The following is a 16682-nucleotide window of genomic DNA, read 5'->3' as shown; positions in this document are numbered from 1 at the left end:
TCTATGATCTCTGCCCATTACATGGACTATTGCTTCTAGCTAGGGTAGTGCTGCATCTCTCACTTGTTCTGTACTTTGCCGGGGAATTTTGACCCTTCTACTTTTAATTCAGTCTATTCAATAGACATAGGGAGTGCTGAGTAATTTTATGGGGTTCCCTAAGTTTCATTTATGATAGCTTAGCTTCCATGGGTAAAAATGGGATTTGAAATTAGCAGTATGGGATATATTGGTTAAAGGAAAAGGAAAGAGATCATTAGAGGCAGAGAAACAGACAAGGGTCACAGGACTGAGAGAATTGAATAGATATGGTTTTGAGGCATACAATGAACAAGTAATGAAATTATGAAAGCATGGTAGTGTGGTACAGAAACATACTAGGACAGAATTCAGAAGCCCTCTTCTATTTACTTATCATAAATAAATGCAGAAAAAAAAATGAGGATCTACTGTCCGCAAGTTTGTCCCTAATCAATCACGATGAAGCAAAAATAGATAAAGTCATAAGTATTTAATTTTTTAACTAACATGATATAATATGATTGGTTTGGGACAGACTTTGAGACATGCTTTAAGATAGCAAATCTTTGTCCTAAAAAACAATAGAAGTAAATAAGTAATAAATATTATTTCTCTTCCTTCCTAGAGTAATCGGTGGTATAGATCATCTGTTTCAATAGTATCTATTCTCTATTCCAAACTAATTAAAATATTACTTTTGTTTTTAAAAATAATTCTTTTATTCATGTGATAATATGTCATTGGTCCAAAATAGATAATGAGATACTGTTAGAAACAACTTACCTCTCTCATATGGGACAACAATGTTATATGTTTTTTTACATGCTTGGAAAATATGATTCTTTTCTATAAAACAAAACGTGTAGAGTTGTACTCCCTTTTTAATTTTTGCACCATGCTATTTTTTTGATAAAAAATTATTTGTATTTTACTATGACTCTTAAGTTTAATACAATATTAATCATTTTTATCAATTACATTGATACTTTAAATTTTTTGAAAGGGAAAATAATAATAGAGTAAAGTGATGAGAACAATTGAGAAAAAAATATAATAGTAAAAAACTATAATTTTGTAAAAACAAAATATTTAACTCTTTCTTTGGTTTGCGTAAAACAAATTAGATCATGCTTAAAAGTAACAAAGGAGTATTTTTTTTCCTATTTTGATTCAAGTTGTTGTTAACATATTATTTTTATTAAGGATATTTAATATGTATACACTGACAATATAAGTATTTTTTATACTGTAAGCAAATTATCCATCATTTATTTATTAATTACTATTTACTCTTAAACAAAATAAATATAAATCAATGGTAAATGATATGCTGATAATATAAAAAACTTTACACTATCGTACACAAATTTTAAACTTTTTTATTAATATTGAGTCTATATTAAATACTTGCAGGGGAAAAGATTTCACTCACACAATGTTAAAAAACAATGAATCAAAACTTAAAAATGCTGTCTTGGTGTACAGAAAAAATATTCAAGTATTTATTTGTTTTAATAACGACAATCTGGAAGCATACTTTCCCTTCGCCAAGTACTAAGGTTCGTCAAATGAACAATCGCTTTCACTTATGATTTAAACATGACGTTGACTGAATCTAAATGTCATCAGAAAATAGTGATAAAAATATTATAATAATAGTATGTATCGCCGCTATAAACATTTATACATAATTAATATATTTTCACCATTCGTTTGTACTACTTTTTTAACAGTCAATAATAATATAAAAATAAATAGTTGATAATACAATAACAATCTATAAAACTCATCTAATTTAATGTTGTGCATCCATTGTTTTCAAGTAATAATATATAATATGGATAAACCTTATTTCTTTCTCTGCTATGTAATGCATGGCTCTGGTAGCTATACATGCAGCTACGTTCCGTGTTTGGTAGATAGTACTAGTAGTGCACAGCAATCTCCACTGCCAATTTCTGATACCAGACATGTCATAATGGGCAAGTTCGAACAGATCAACCCATCATAGTCCAAAAATTTATACTGCTTATTAGGTATCTTATATTAAATCTAGGTTGTTAGCATGTATGTGCAATGCGATTTTAAAATCTAGTTCAAATCCATGATTGAACTAAACATATATTAAGTTATTGTGTTATTGATGGAATCGAAAATGGATAAAATCAGATATACTTATATAAACTTTAATACAAAATAAATGTGATAAAGTAATATTGTTTGAAGAAAAAAAATTGTATACACTGTTAATGTATCATCTATCATTTATTTTTAATATAAATAAATGGTAAATAATACAATGACTAGATACAAATTTTTATACCAACAGTCATAGATATTAGTAAATTACACTCTTGTTTCAAATTGATAGGGAGCAGTAGCAGTAATAATAAATTGGGGCCGTCATACCCAATCCTTAGTTTTTTCTTCTTGTTGGGGGTTGCCCTTTTATATATAAAAAACATTTGAAAGACTAATAAAAGTTATAAATATTTTATTCTCATCATTTGAATGAAGAATTTGTATGTCCTAATGGTATATCATATTTTTACACTTCGTGACTTGCAAGGGATTCCAGCAGGTTTAGTGGTTCATTCGTAATGGGTTTGATAGACTGTTGGGTATGAGTAGTAGTCCAATAGATTAATCTAATCACTCTACTATTCTGGTTCACTAATTTTTCAAACAAGTTGGAATTATAGCACTAAATTTTATTATTGCATTTTTAACCTGTGTGGTTGAATAGTATGATTGCTGCAATTTATCTTTGTGGAGGTAACATGTTTAAATTTTGTGAAAATCTTTGTGTATTTGTTTTGTATGTAATCGATTAATTATATGATTAACGATTATATGATTAACGATTATATGAGTAATTTTGTATTCATTAATCCATTAACAATATAATTAATTAATTAACTAACTAGTTAGTTGTTAGTTAGGGAATATAGTATATAAATAATGATTCTCTTATTCATTGTAATTCAATTCAATGAGAAATGTTATTCTTTCTCTTTCTTCCTTCTTCAAGATTTTCTTTCTCAATCAAGCATGACACCTAATATTTTCACAAATTTTGAAAATAGCTTCTTTGTCCTTGATTGCGTGCTAGTAAACCCTAAAAACAGAAATGCAACAAAATAAAACACCAGAAGGGTTTGTTTGAGAGTTGGATTTTGAAGGGGAAAAAAGATAAATGAAAGACTTGAGAGTTATCTCATAAGTGTATTTTATGGCTTTCAAACCTTCTTTTTTCCTTTCTTCCTCTCCAAAATCTAACTTCCAAAATGTTCAAGAACAAAAAAGAATGTGAAAAGCAAATAAGAAACAAACACATAACTCTAGCACCCACTTGTCTTCATTACAGATGATAATATTCTATGAATTTATGCTTCATAGTCCTCCGAGTCTTGCTTGCATGGGCCTGATAATCTTAGTTGGGTATACGTAAGAACATTATATAAGCCTTGTATTGGGCTAGGTTGGTTGTCCATATAAGCCTTTTAAAGAATTGATGGAAAAAAATAACAAAATAGTGAATATAGAAGTTTTCTAGTATTTCAGACATATAACCAACATGGCATTAAGCCCATTGGTCGTGTCAATGCCAAGTGGGTATTTAACATAATTGTTTTTATAATCCATGAGATTTTTTAATAATAGAAGTTATTTCAATTTTATTATAATGCATTCATCCATAATCTTATATTATCCAATATATTTATTGATTCAATACAACATTGGCATCTCTATTGCGTTTAGTTTATTTTCTTTTAATATTTTACTCCAATATTAGTCCAATATTATACTGTGGGGCTTAAATCTATACTATTCTTTTAAGTTGGAATGGTATCATTCTATCACACATGCATTCAAGTATTTCACAATTTAATGTATTAGCCAATATATCACAAGGCCAAGACAATTCTGCTCAAGGCCAAGCCAACTTCGCACTAGGCCAAGGCTAGAGCCATCCTGCATCAGGTAAGGCCAACACAGTTCCGCACCAGGCCAAGGCCAACACAGTCACACACCAGGACAAGGTCAAGACACTCACACACCTGGCCAAGGCTAAGAAAGTTCAGCACCAGGGCAAGGCTAGGATCATTCTGCATATGGGCCAACTCAGTGCAAACTTTGCATCCTCATTTCACCAAGCCTAAACCAAGTTGCACCAGATTTCAAATAACTTCATACCACCTAACTCAGCTTCTTAGATTCTTTATTTTGCACATGTATAGGATTAGTTTTGTTAGTTATGTTAGTTAGATACCCTTTCCTCCTTTCTATAAATAGAACATAGGTTAGTTAATCAAAGTAAGTTTTTAGATACTCTTTCAATATTCACACTTCACATTCTCTTCATTTCTTTCATCTTCAATAATAAAAGTTTCTTATTCATTACTTCTTGAGTTCTTTTCAACTCATCGTCTTCTTCATAGTCATATTTATTTTATATGGTATCAAAGCTCTTTTTCAAAAATAGCTCTACTACATTCAATGACCTCAATCCTATCAAGCACAAATTCACCAAATCCACCACAGTTCGCAGAGTCACCCTTCTATGTCCACCGCCCAGAAAGTCTAGGCACAGATCTTGGTACATCCTTATTAAATGGGGAGAATTATTACCATTGGGCAAGATCCATGATCATGAGCCTTAGTTCTAAAAACAAAATCCCTTTCATTGATGGTTCAATTCATATGCCACTGCGATCTGATCCTACATATCCTGCTTGGGAAAGGGCTAACAACATTGTGATATCTTGGATCACAAGATTTGTATCACCCTTCATCTCACAAAGTATCCTTTGGATAGACAAAGCCCATGAGGTTTAGGAAGAATTCAGAGAAAGATTCTCTCAAGGTAACCTCATTAGAATTGCTGAACTTCAAGAGTCAATGCCAACTTGAGACAAGGAGGATTAGATGTCAATAGTTATTTCATAGAACTTAAAATCCTATGGGATAAGCTAGACAATTTTAGACCCTGCCCAAAATGCACATGTGATGCATTAAGTGATATTAAGAAATGCAGAACAAATGACAAGGTAATCAGATTTCTAAAGAGGCTCAATGACACATACACTATAGTAAGATCTCAAATAATGCTCATTGAGCCTCTACCTAACACGAGCAAAGTCCTTGCCTTAGTAATTCAACAAGAAAGACAGATTTATGGACATGATTCAGATGCAAAAACCATGGAAATTTTGGGAAATTGGAAGATATGAGGATCATCTAATAGAGGAGGTAATAGTAGAAGTCTTGGAAGAGGACCCTATGTACCATCTAGAAGAGGTTCTTGGACCAAGAATTCAGGAAATACCAAATTCTGCACTCATTGTAAAAAGATTGGACACATCATGCCTTCCCAGTCAATTTTCAATTCACAAAGAATAAACAAGTTAACTCTTTAAAGTCTGAAAGAACAAACAGTGACACACAACAAGATAACTAGCAAACTAATGATCAAGGGAGCAACATTTTTGGACTAAGATAAGAACAATATAATGGACTTGTCAACATGTTGCAACAAAGAGACTCCACTAATGCACAACAACAGAGCCATCAAATTGTCACAAGCAACTCCAACATACTCTCCACAACAACCATCACTCCTAATATTAACAATCCAGGTATATGTAATATCAATTTTGTAGTGAATCTTGGATTCTGGACAGTGGAGCAACTGACCATGTTTGCTCCACTTTGTCTTTATTTTCTATATACCATTATATCAAACCAATCATAGTTAGATTATCCAATGGAAATAAACTCATAGCCAAGATACCTAGAACTGTCCCTATCTTGCAGAACATAATTCTACATAATGTTCTATATTTGCCTTCTTTTTCATATAATTTGATTTCCATCTCTAGATTAGTTACCTGCATGCCATGCATTGTTTTTTTGGATAAATCATGCTGTAAAATTTAGGACAAGATCTCTTTGAGGATGATTGGTACAACTAAGATCATCAATGGGCTATACATGCTAAAAGCTACTAAATTCTTTCACAGAATCAACTTTACCTATATTGATGATGTTAACATTTCTAATTTTGAACTATGGCACTATAGACTTGGGCACGTTTTTCATGATAATATGAATGTTCTTATGATTAATTTTCTTTTCTGAAATCTAATAAATCATGAATTTGTGACATTTGCCACCAAGCTAAACAAAGAAAACTTCTTTCCCCCCTTAGTAATATCAAATCTTTAAATTGCTTTGATCTTGTGTACATGGATATATGGGGTCCGTTTCCTATAACTTCTAGACATGGTCATAGATATTTTTGACCATTGTAGATGATTATACCAGGTTCAAATGGATATTTTTGATGAAGAACAAGTTTGAAACCTCTCAACTTTTTCAAAACTTTACTGCATTAATTGAAAACAAGTTTTCTAGCAAAATAAAAACCATTAGAAATGATAATGGACCTGAATTTCTAATGAAGCCATTCTACTCTTCAAAAGGCATTTTACATCAAACTAGTTGTGTCTACACACCTCAACAAAATGGTGTGGTTGAGAGAAAACATCAACATGTGTTGAATGTAGCAATGGCTCTTTTAATACAAAGCCAATTGCCCAAAGTTTATTGGTCATATGCTGTTAAACATGTTGTTTATGTTATTAATCTGTTACCTACACCTATTTTGCATAACATGTCTCCTTATGAGTGTTTGTATAAGAAACAAGCAGATTTATTGCATCTTAAAGTATTTGATTCTTTATGCTATGCTGGAACACTAAGTCACTCTAGAGATAAATTTGATCCTAGGGCTGTTAGGTGTTTTTTCTTAGGATATAAGGATGGTGTTAAATGATACATTATTTTAAACCTCTCTACTGGGGCCCTACAAGTGAACAAGAATGTGATATTCTATGAAGGTACTTTTTCCTTACAAACCTAGGGAAACATCAACGTCTGATAGCCTTAGACCTCACATAAGCAATCCTACTAACTCCAATGATGACACTTTGTTTATGCCATATGATAATCCTCAAACTAACAATGATCCTAGTTATCAAATAGAAGACTTAACCACTCATACTGAGGACAGTGCTGAACCATGTAATCCTTCTAACCCATAACATACTAGAAAGAGCTATAGAGTCTCTAAACCTCCATCATACTTGTAGGATTACCAATATGCTCTAATGCATAATAAACACCCTGCAAATACCTCTAAGTACCCTACAGCCTCATACTTATCATATGAGTCTTTGGCCTCATCATATAAATCTAGTTTCCTGGAAGCCACTGTTGAGACAGAACCTAGAACATATAACCAAGCCATTAAGGATCCAAAATGGCAGGATGCCTTAAGAAGGAATTACTAGCCTTAGAATATAATAATACATGGTCTCTTACCTAAAACGCCCCAAAAATCATTTCATAATTAATATATTTAATCTCTTGGAAAAATGAGTAATTATTATTTTTATTTTTATTTTATGTAACATATAACTTGCAAATCATTTTTTCCATTTTATCTATTCTCTTTCAAGACATCACATTTTCAAACCTTAGTGGAAATAATTTCTTAATACTTAAAATGTAATTGAACGAAACACAATTCTTTTTTGAATACTTCTCATTAATCAATTCTTGAATTTGTAATACGTACATCATGGTTTACAAAATACAAGGCGAAGTCTATTCTTCGCCCATAACAAAGACTAAAAATACAAAAAAAATAAAATAATGTCGGGGGAGTTGACATTAAAAAAGTACCCTACACAGGTTCCCTATCAAAAGAAAGAAAGGAGCTCCTAGACCGGTGGTGCACTGGAAACCTCACTCGGGTCTTCATCGATCTCCGAGTCTGAAGAGATCCCAATAACATCCACCGAACCCTCTATGCAAATTAACTCTAGACAGTCCTCGTCCTCCACCACCTCATCTACTGCCCAATGCATCAAAGGGTCCGAGGTGTACCCCTTAGGCTCCGATGAAGTAGCCATGCCTGCTCCTTCCGTTCCTCTTGGCGTTAAGTCAGTAGATGAGAATCCCGATTGGGGTCAGGTCCCTCGTGCATCAGCTAGTGTGGATGGACCGGCAGATACAAACCTTCGTTCTAGTAATGTGTCGGGAGATGCAACACAGAGCCGTCATATACGAGATCCAATTCCAGGTTGCAGGGACCAGTGTAGGTGTATTTGTTTCCTTCAACGCTACATGCCCCATCCTGGGACATGGTAAAGCGGTAGCCCCTGATCATCGTCGATCTATCCATCTAAACATGGATGTATACGAGTACACCAAAAAGAAAGATAGAGAGTAAAACATCTAATGAAAAACTTATCATTAACGTCGTGGAATTGCACAAAATATCACCCCAAGACAAAGAACAAGTATTGATATATCATATGATCATACTCGCATGTATTAATGATTTATGAAGAATAAAACTTAAGATTTTAGAATCAATATCAATAAATACCACGTATGCATGCTATACATATGTCCACCATCCTTACACCATTATCCTCCCAATAACTATTCAGAAATAACTGAGAGTACAGGTCCCATTGTAAGAACATGATTGCAACTAAAGGGGGGGGGGGAAATTAGTTGACTTAAAATTATAGTAACTTTTTCTGCAAAATGTAAGAGTTAATGTGCAGCGGATAATATTGCAGAACATAAACAAGTATAAATTAAAGAGGAAAAGGAAAGGAGAGTACACAAGTATTTTATACTAGTTCACCTTCTTGTCCACCGAAGGCTACATCTAGTACTCTTGCAGCACAAGAGATTTTCCACTAAATATTATAAGTTGTAATTACAATATCCCACCCCGATATCTCTATGTACCTTACACACTCACTAATACTTATACCCTTGGAAAACACTTTTCCAAGTTACTCTATCATCTTTCTATTCACACCCTGTGAAAGAAAGTTTATTGCAATGAATGAAGAATTTCAATAATGGCTTTGGATTGCCTTTACAAGTATGAAATATTATAACACTTGCAATCCAATCAACTCTCTTTTTATACTTAGTAATAATGCTCAATAGATTTGTAAAACTTTGAATCAATTACTTTAAGTAACTCAGAAAAATTCTCCTTTTGAAAGTTTAAGAACTTAGTGCAAAAGTGCAGAAAAATAGTGAGAGAATTTTTCAGAGTAGTATGAGAGTTATATAAAAGTTGTGTGTTTATGTTGTGAGAGTTAGAGTCTTTTTATAGACTTTCTAAACACCGATGGTGCCTTTCTGAAAGTGTAGGAGTTCTTTGAAGTGAAGAGATTTCATTTGGAGTGAAAACATTTTGTTTTGAAATTTGAAATCTCATGTAACAGTCTTCAGTAATTGATTACTTACATTGGATAATCGATTACCCAAACATACTGTCCACTAATTATTTAAAAACGAATTAGAGTAATCGATTACACCATTTGGGTAACCGGATACTCAAATTCTATAAAACTGGTAATTTGTTACTCAAAGGCAGTAATTACTCTGAATAGTTTTAAGTTGGATAACTCTTTTTCTCTCACATGTAACTTGTTACTTGAATGAAGTAACCCGTTACACATTATTTCAAAAAAATGTTTTAAGTATTTTTAAAGTGTTTCATTATTCTTTAAAAATGGTTTGAGCATTACTACTTTGCATAACAATGAGTTTTAGGATAGAAGTACCTATAGAGACTTAATCTAATTTTTCTTGAAGCTTTATTCTTCTTTGTCTTCATAAGTATTCATCATTTTCTTCTTTTTGGTGATGTTGGTGTCTTCATCAAAACTGTACCAAGGTCAGGAGCAAACATCTTCTTCACACCCATAATAAGCCAATTTGATCGCTCCAAAACTTATTCCTCACAAGGATATATATATGATCGGTTTGTTCCAATCCAATAGAATACCTCATCCAGGAATACACGGGACTCTTCTCACCTAGACTCTCCCTCAAGACTTTGCTGACGAATCACCACCATCGCCATCCCTCTCAACACCTTGGGGCTCGTTCATCTCCCGTAAATTTCCTCTCGACTACTTCATTATTCAGAATGAATATGTACTCTAACTGAAGTTAGCAAATTAAATGTTTTAATCCATCTTTTATAATGATATGCCCATCTTAAGACATCTCCCATCAGAAATGCTTCTAGTGGGACCCGATCTTAACATTTAAAGCACAGAGAATAAACCTCAGCACCACTACGAACCATCGCTGAATCACCCTGGACGGATCTCAAGTCAAGCCTCTTACGGTCATATTATCTCGCTGCATGGGCATATAATACTTCTCAGCACCACTACAAACCATCGTTGAATCACCCTCGACGTCTTTCAAGCCAAGCCTCTTACGGTCATATGATCTTGCTGCGTGGGCATAATATAACACTTGCGGGCCTCGTCCTTAACCATGCAATTCTTTACACACATCACTTTAGGTATGACAACTCTTCTTTGTATCATTTCCAAGAATTTCATGTAATTATTCATCTTTACAACATTTACTTATTGAAAGAACATTATCTCCAATAAATGTGTTTTAGGTTTTATTGAGTAGGATTGGAAGTGAATGAATTCTTGATGGAAAAAATCCAATTACTCTCTGGCACATGTGAGAGTTATCCTTCAGATGACTTAAGAAGTCTTATCTGTATGGAGCCCTCTCGCTCAAGCGAGAGCTGTCTTGCTCAAGCGAGGGAATCACCATTTTTATAAGGCACCCGTGGCTCAAGCGAGAGCTGTCTCGCTTAAGAAAGAAAACAACCAGTTTTCTTTGTGCATATTTAAGCTCAGGCGAGAGTTGTCTTGCCCTAGCGAGAAAAGCCATTTTCTCTGTACATTTCTCACTCAAGCGAGAAAAGCCTAAAATTGAGTTAAATTTATTTTCTCAATGAAAAGTCATTTATAACACATGTTTTTAAGCTTTGAATTTAACAATTATCTCATACATATAATTCTTAGAATAGTTATTCAAGCAATATTAAACAGGAATAATCATGGCATCTTCATACATAAACATAACCTAACATAATTCGGCATAAGAAATATTGTTGTACTTAATCCAAACAAAACAGACAATTGATTAAGTACAAGCTTTCTTAATACCCAAGATAACTCCAAACTTGTGAGGGAGTTTGAAGGTCCTAAAGCATATTCGGAAACCACCGTGTCACGATGATTTCTCCCTCACCTGAGTGTGTCGTGTAGATTGTTTCCTTGATTCCATATGAGCTTAATTCATCGGGTCTCTTCTTGAACTCTTCATCACGCCTAAATCAAAATAACGCCAATTAGGTCACTTTGATAATTATTATTCTTACAAAATAACATTTTACGTGAAAATAAAACTTCCAATCTAAAATAAACTTAATCGCTTTCATCCATCCGATTCAAGGTTATGTATTTCTTGAATCATCATTTATCATTGAAAGTCTTATAACACAATGACACTTTCTAAAGTAAAGTTTGAATAAAACTTATAATGTAGTTATGTCATAATCTGTGGATATACACCAGGTTAGTTTCCAGGAAATAGAGGTGGGTCGTAAAGACACACTTAAGTACCAAGTGTTTCTTTAGACAAAACTTTTCTAGACATGTATTTCCACTTCATTACATTTTTCCGGTAATGATAACTATTCATAAAACTTATCTTTTGCAAGTAAAACATTTTTATTAAGATTAACCATTTTAAGTAAGATTATTAAGCTAAACTAACCATTTTAAAGTAAGTCAACTTAAACAAAATCAATACTTCTAAATCAAGACTTTTTAAGTCAATCTTACCACTTTAAAGTAAGCTAACTTAACCAAGATCAACACTTTTAAATCATTTTTCTATCTAAGACTTCATAACACTTTAGGTTTATAAAGTCAAGACTTTTTAGGTCAATCTCCTCATTTAAAGTATTCTACTAAAGAAAACACAATTAATTTCATGATCATTTCAAGACCTCCAAATTTTAGGATAACCTCAAGGGTTAATAGGTGTTGATTTCATAGTCATGAACTATAAATCATAAGTTAACAATTTTACTACCTTACTATCTAAAACTTCATAACACTTTAAGTTTATGAAGTCAAGACTTTAATAAATCACATTTTATCCCAAATCATTACTTTAACTTGGATAACAAAGAATAATATATGCTAAACAACCTTTTACACATAATACCTTTTAAAAATGATTTTTGTCAACAAAACTCATAAACATTTTGAACTTTCAAGAATATACATAAACTTTTCTTAAACACAATAAAGGTTCATTTGATGTTCAAATCATCACCTTTAAACACATTCAAATACTAACAATAATTTCCAATATTTCTAAAGCAAATAAACTCATCTAATCTTCTCCAAAGATACAGTTTTTCCATCTAAGAACAAGAAAATATTTTTAAGTTTTACATAAGTCAAAAACTACACAAAGATTCATATGATTTCATTATCACCCCCTTTAGTCATGCCCTTTAGTCATGACTTACAAAATATTTAAAGAAAACAAACATAAACTCAACTTCATGAATAACATACTAAGATATCATGATTTTCTCATGGTGTATGTGGAGAAAAATGGAGAAGGGAAAAAGAGAAATAATACATTAACTTTCTTTAGGAGAATTAGTGTAAAAATGAGAGGATGGAGTGAGGTATTTATAGGAGAGCCTCACCCTCTCTCAATCTAGCTTTAGGCTAGTTTAGGTGATGTGTCTAACGGTGGTGGAGTGAGGAGATTTGGTGAGTGATTTAGGGGATTATGGAAGCTTTGACTTTGCTTGTTTGATAAGCCATTTGCCCATGATGTGATTAATACTCTGACTTGATTGATGTGACATGATTTCACCATTAAAGTCGTGCCCGAGTATTACCGGGTAACTTCGTCCGGAAATATACGATCTACCGATTTAGGTTTTTTGCCTGAAACGTCGAAACTTGAATTTCGTGGTGAAAAATACCTAGAGATGAGTTACGGACAAAATTGATGTCTATTTGACTAGAAAAAATATTTCGAAACCAACAAAAAAATCGGAATTCGATTCTGAATTACATAACTCAAAAACTGGGCGAAAACTCGATAAAATGACCCGAAATTGTCTCAGAAACTTTTATCCTCCAAAAATATTGAAAAAATAGGGAAAGCAAGAATATTATAATACAAGACTAAAACTCAACAGAGGTTTGACATAAAACATTAATGATTAATTTCTATAATTAATTCATTAACAACTAATTACTTAATTAAACGTGCTCGGAAAAACACGGTGTTACATTACCCCTTTACCCAAAGATAAAATAGCTATAGGATGTAAATGAGTCTTCAAAATCAAATATAAATCTGATGGAAGTATTGAGAGATACAAGCCAGACTTGTTGCCAAAGGGTACACACAAACAGAATGAATTGACTATATAGAAACCTTTTCTCCTATAGCTAAGATAAGCATAGTTAGGCTACTCCTTGCCTTATCCTTTATACACAACTGACATCTTAAGCAATTGGATGTCAACATTTCTTTCCTCCATAGAGATCTTATTGAGAAAGTCTATATGAATCCTCCACCTGGCACGCACATTTCCAATCCTACATATGTATGTAAATTAGAAAAATCTCTATATGGCCTCAAGCAAGCTAGTAGGCAGTGGTTCTCCAAATTATCTAATTTCTTAATCAAATATGGATATAAGAAGTGCAAAGGTGATCATTCCCTATTTATTAAATAGACCTCTACCACCTCTCTCACCATAATACTTGTGTATGTTGATGATATCATCCTATCAGGCAATAATTTGGATGAAACCAACCATATTAGAACCATGATGAATGAAGCTTTTAAAATTAATGAGTTAGGCAATTTGAAATTCTTCCTTGGTTTTGAGATTGCTAGAAATCAGTCTGGCATCTCAATGAACCAAAGGAAATATGCTTTGGAAATTCTTTCTGATACAAGAATGATGGGATGCAAACCTGCATCAACACCTATAACCCATGGAACTCACCTACACCAAGATGATAGTGGCAATTATTCTGATGTGGCTGCTTATAGAAGACATGTAGGGAGACTTATATATCTCACCAATACTAGGCTTGATCTTACCTTTTCTGTTAACCAATTGGCACAATTCATGGCATTACCAACAAATCTACAATATCAATCAGTTGTTAAAATTCTAAGGTATATCAAAGGATCCCCTGCTCTTGGTCTATTCTTCCCAAGGAACTCCTTTGTTCAACTAAAAGCCTACAGTGATAGTGATTGAGCATCATGCCCTGACACGAGAAGGTCTGTTTCAGGTTATTGCATATATCCAGGTAACTCTCTTATGTCTTGGAAGTCTAAGAAACAAAATAATGTCTCAAGAAGCTCTTGTAAGGTAGAATACAGAGGCATTGCACTTACAACTTGTGAGATAACATGGCTCAATTATCTCCTTGAGGATTTACAACACTCATTTTCCAAAGTTGCTTTACTTTATTGTGATAATCAATCTGGTATATATATTGTGTCTAACCCTGTTTTTCATGAAAGAACCAAGCATATAGAGCCTGATTATCACACAGTTAGAGAACATTTTGCCAATGGAGACATCAAGATCATGCATGTGCCTAGCCACATGCAACTAGCTGATGTATTACCAAAGCTCTAGGGCCTAAGGACTATATATCACAAGGCCAATATATCACAAGGCCAAGACAATTCTGCTCAAGGCCAAGCCAACTTCGAACCATGCCAAGGCCAAAGCCATCCTGCACCAGGCCAAGGCCAACACAATTCCGCACTAGGCCAAGGCCAACATAGTCACACACCAAGCCAAGGCCAAGACAATCACCCACCTGGCCAAGGCCAAGACAGTTCAGTACTAGGGCAAGGCCAGGATCACTCTGCATTTGGGCCAACTCAGTCCAAACATTGTATCCTCATTTCACCAAGCCTAAACCAAGTTGCACCAGATTTCAAACAACATCATACCACCTAACTCAGCTTCTCGGATTCTTTATTTTGCACATGTATATAATTAGTTTTGTTAGTGTCGCGCCCCGATTTTCGGCTGCACGACTATATTTAGAGTCGCCACTACATTTTGTAGTTAAAAATGTAGAAAAATCTTTAAAGCCCAATTATCTTGGGCTTTTAGATTTTTGATATCCAGGTTTGGGAGTCTGTTACAAGGTATGGAAGGTATTAGCACCCTACCTGCCCGCCTTAGGCGGTACCCTTCACTAAAATATATGACTTTATTATTAAATTATATGGTTAATTAATTATTAAAGGGGACACATTTATTTATTTTTATTATTGTGTCTGGCAAGATTGACCTTGGTCACACATATCCCTATTAAGAGAGTCAAGGCTTACGTAGTTCTTTAGGTAGAAAAAGGTTTGTTGGTTGAGTGTATTTTAATTAAGGAAATTGTATTTTTTAGTCAAAAATATTAATTTTGCATGTTAATTTATTGGTGATAAAAAAATTATTTGGTTAATTTTTGTCACTTATTTATTAAGAAAATAGAATTTAATTGATTTTGAGATTTAATCGGTTGAAAAGAAGCGGCGTAGCGCGACCTTTCGAAGATGATTTGAGAAGAAAGAGACCTTCAGGATGACCTTATCTCCATCTTTGATTAATTCTCAAAATTATTTTATACTTTGAAAAGTATTTATTGTCATGTTTTATTAATATAAAAAAAATGTCAACTTTATTAAATATAATTTTACTACAAACGTTTTTTTAGTAATGTGATTATGAAATTAGAAAGAAAAATAAAAAATAAAGTGTTTTAAGAAAAAAAGTTGTTACTTTATTGCTATTTTTGTTGATTTTTAGTTATTGATATTTATCCAAAAAAATATTATTTATTTGCTCAAAAAAATATGTTTTTATTTCTTCTCAGAGCTTGCGTGTTGGAGTATTTGGGAAGCTGGACTGACTATCTACATTTGATTGAGTTCACCTACAACAATAGTTTTCATTCCAGTATCAGAATGGCGACATACGAAGCTCTCTATGGCAGAAAGTGTAGAACACCCTTATGTTGGTTTGAGGTGGGAGAAAATCTAGTGTTAGGACCCGATGTGGTTCAACAGACGACGGAGAAAATTAGAATGATAAGGGAAAACATGAAAACTGCACAGAGTAGATAGAAGAGTTATTATGACAGGAGAAGAACCATTCTGAGCTTTGAAGAAGGAGATTGTGTGTTTATGAGGGTGGTTCCAACAACTGGCATTGGTAGAGTGCTTAAATCTCGTAAGCTTATCCCTAGTTTCATAGGGCCATACCAAATCATTAGAAAAGTCGGACCGATAGCTTACCAAATAGTAATGCCCCATTTTTTGTCAAACCTACATAATGACTTCCATGTGCACCAACTCAGAAAATACATTAGTGACCCGTCACATGTCATTGAACCCGACTCAAATCAGCTCAAAGATAATCTCACTTTCGAGACTTGGCCGTTGAGAATTGCCGATCGGAGTGTGAAAACTCTGCGAGGCAAGGAAATCGCCTTATTTAAGGTGATTTGGAGTCAAGCAAATGGATAAGATGCTACTTGGGAGGTCAAAAGTGGCATGAAGGAATCATTTCCCCATATGTTTTCTTAGAAGGTATGTTTAATTTTCGAGGACAAAAGTCTTATAAGTTGGGGAGGATTTTAACACCGTGTTTTTCCGAGCATGTT

General features: G+C 33.4%; 1 protein-coding gene and 1 long non-coding RNA gene across 2 annotated transcripts; one reads left to right on the top strand and one right to left on the bottom strand.

Annotated features, from left to right (window-relative positions):
- LOC109331112 lies at nucleotides 728-11086 on the bottom strand. Its single transcript, XR_002105746.1, has 3 exons — nucleotides 11076-11086; nucleotides 7182-7188; nucleotides 728-786 (listed from the first exon to the last, which is right to left on the bottom strand). It is a non-coding gene; the product is annotated as an uncharacterized LOC109331112 (long non-coding RNA).
- LOC109330802 (uncharacterized mitochondrial protein AtMg00810-like) lies at nucleotides 13817-14260 on the top strand. Its single transcript, XM_019565081.1, has one exon. The coding sequence runs from the start codon at nucleotides 13817-13819 to the stop codon at nucleotides 14258-14260; it is 444 nt and encodes a 147-aa protein (XP_019420626.1).

The sequence above is a fragment of the Lupinus angustifolius genome, chromosome LG17 (genome assembly GCF_001865875.1).
Source record: "Lupinus angustifolius cultivar Tanjil chromosome LG17, LupAngTanjil_v1.0, whole genome shotgun sequence".
Classification (NCBI taxonomy): domain Eukaryota; kingdom Viridiplantae; phylum Streptophyta; class Magnoliopsida; order Fabales; family Fabaceae; genus Lupinus; species Lupinus angustifolius.
Note: the sequence above shows the minus strand (reverse complement) of the source record. Positions and strands in the feature narration are given on the sequence as shown.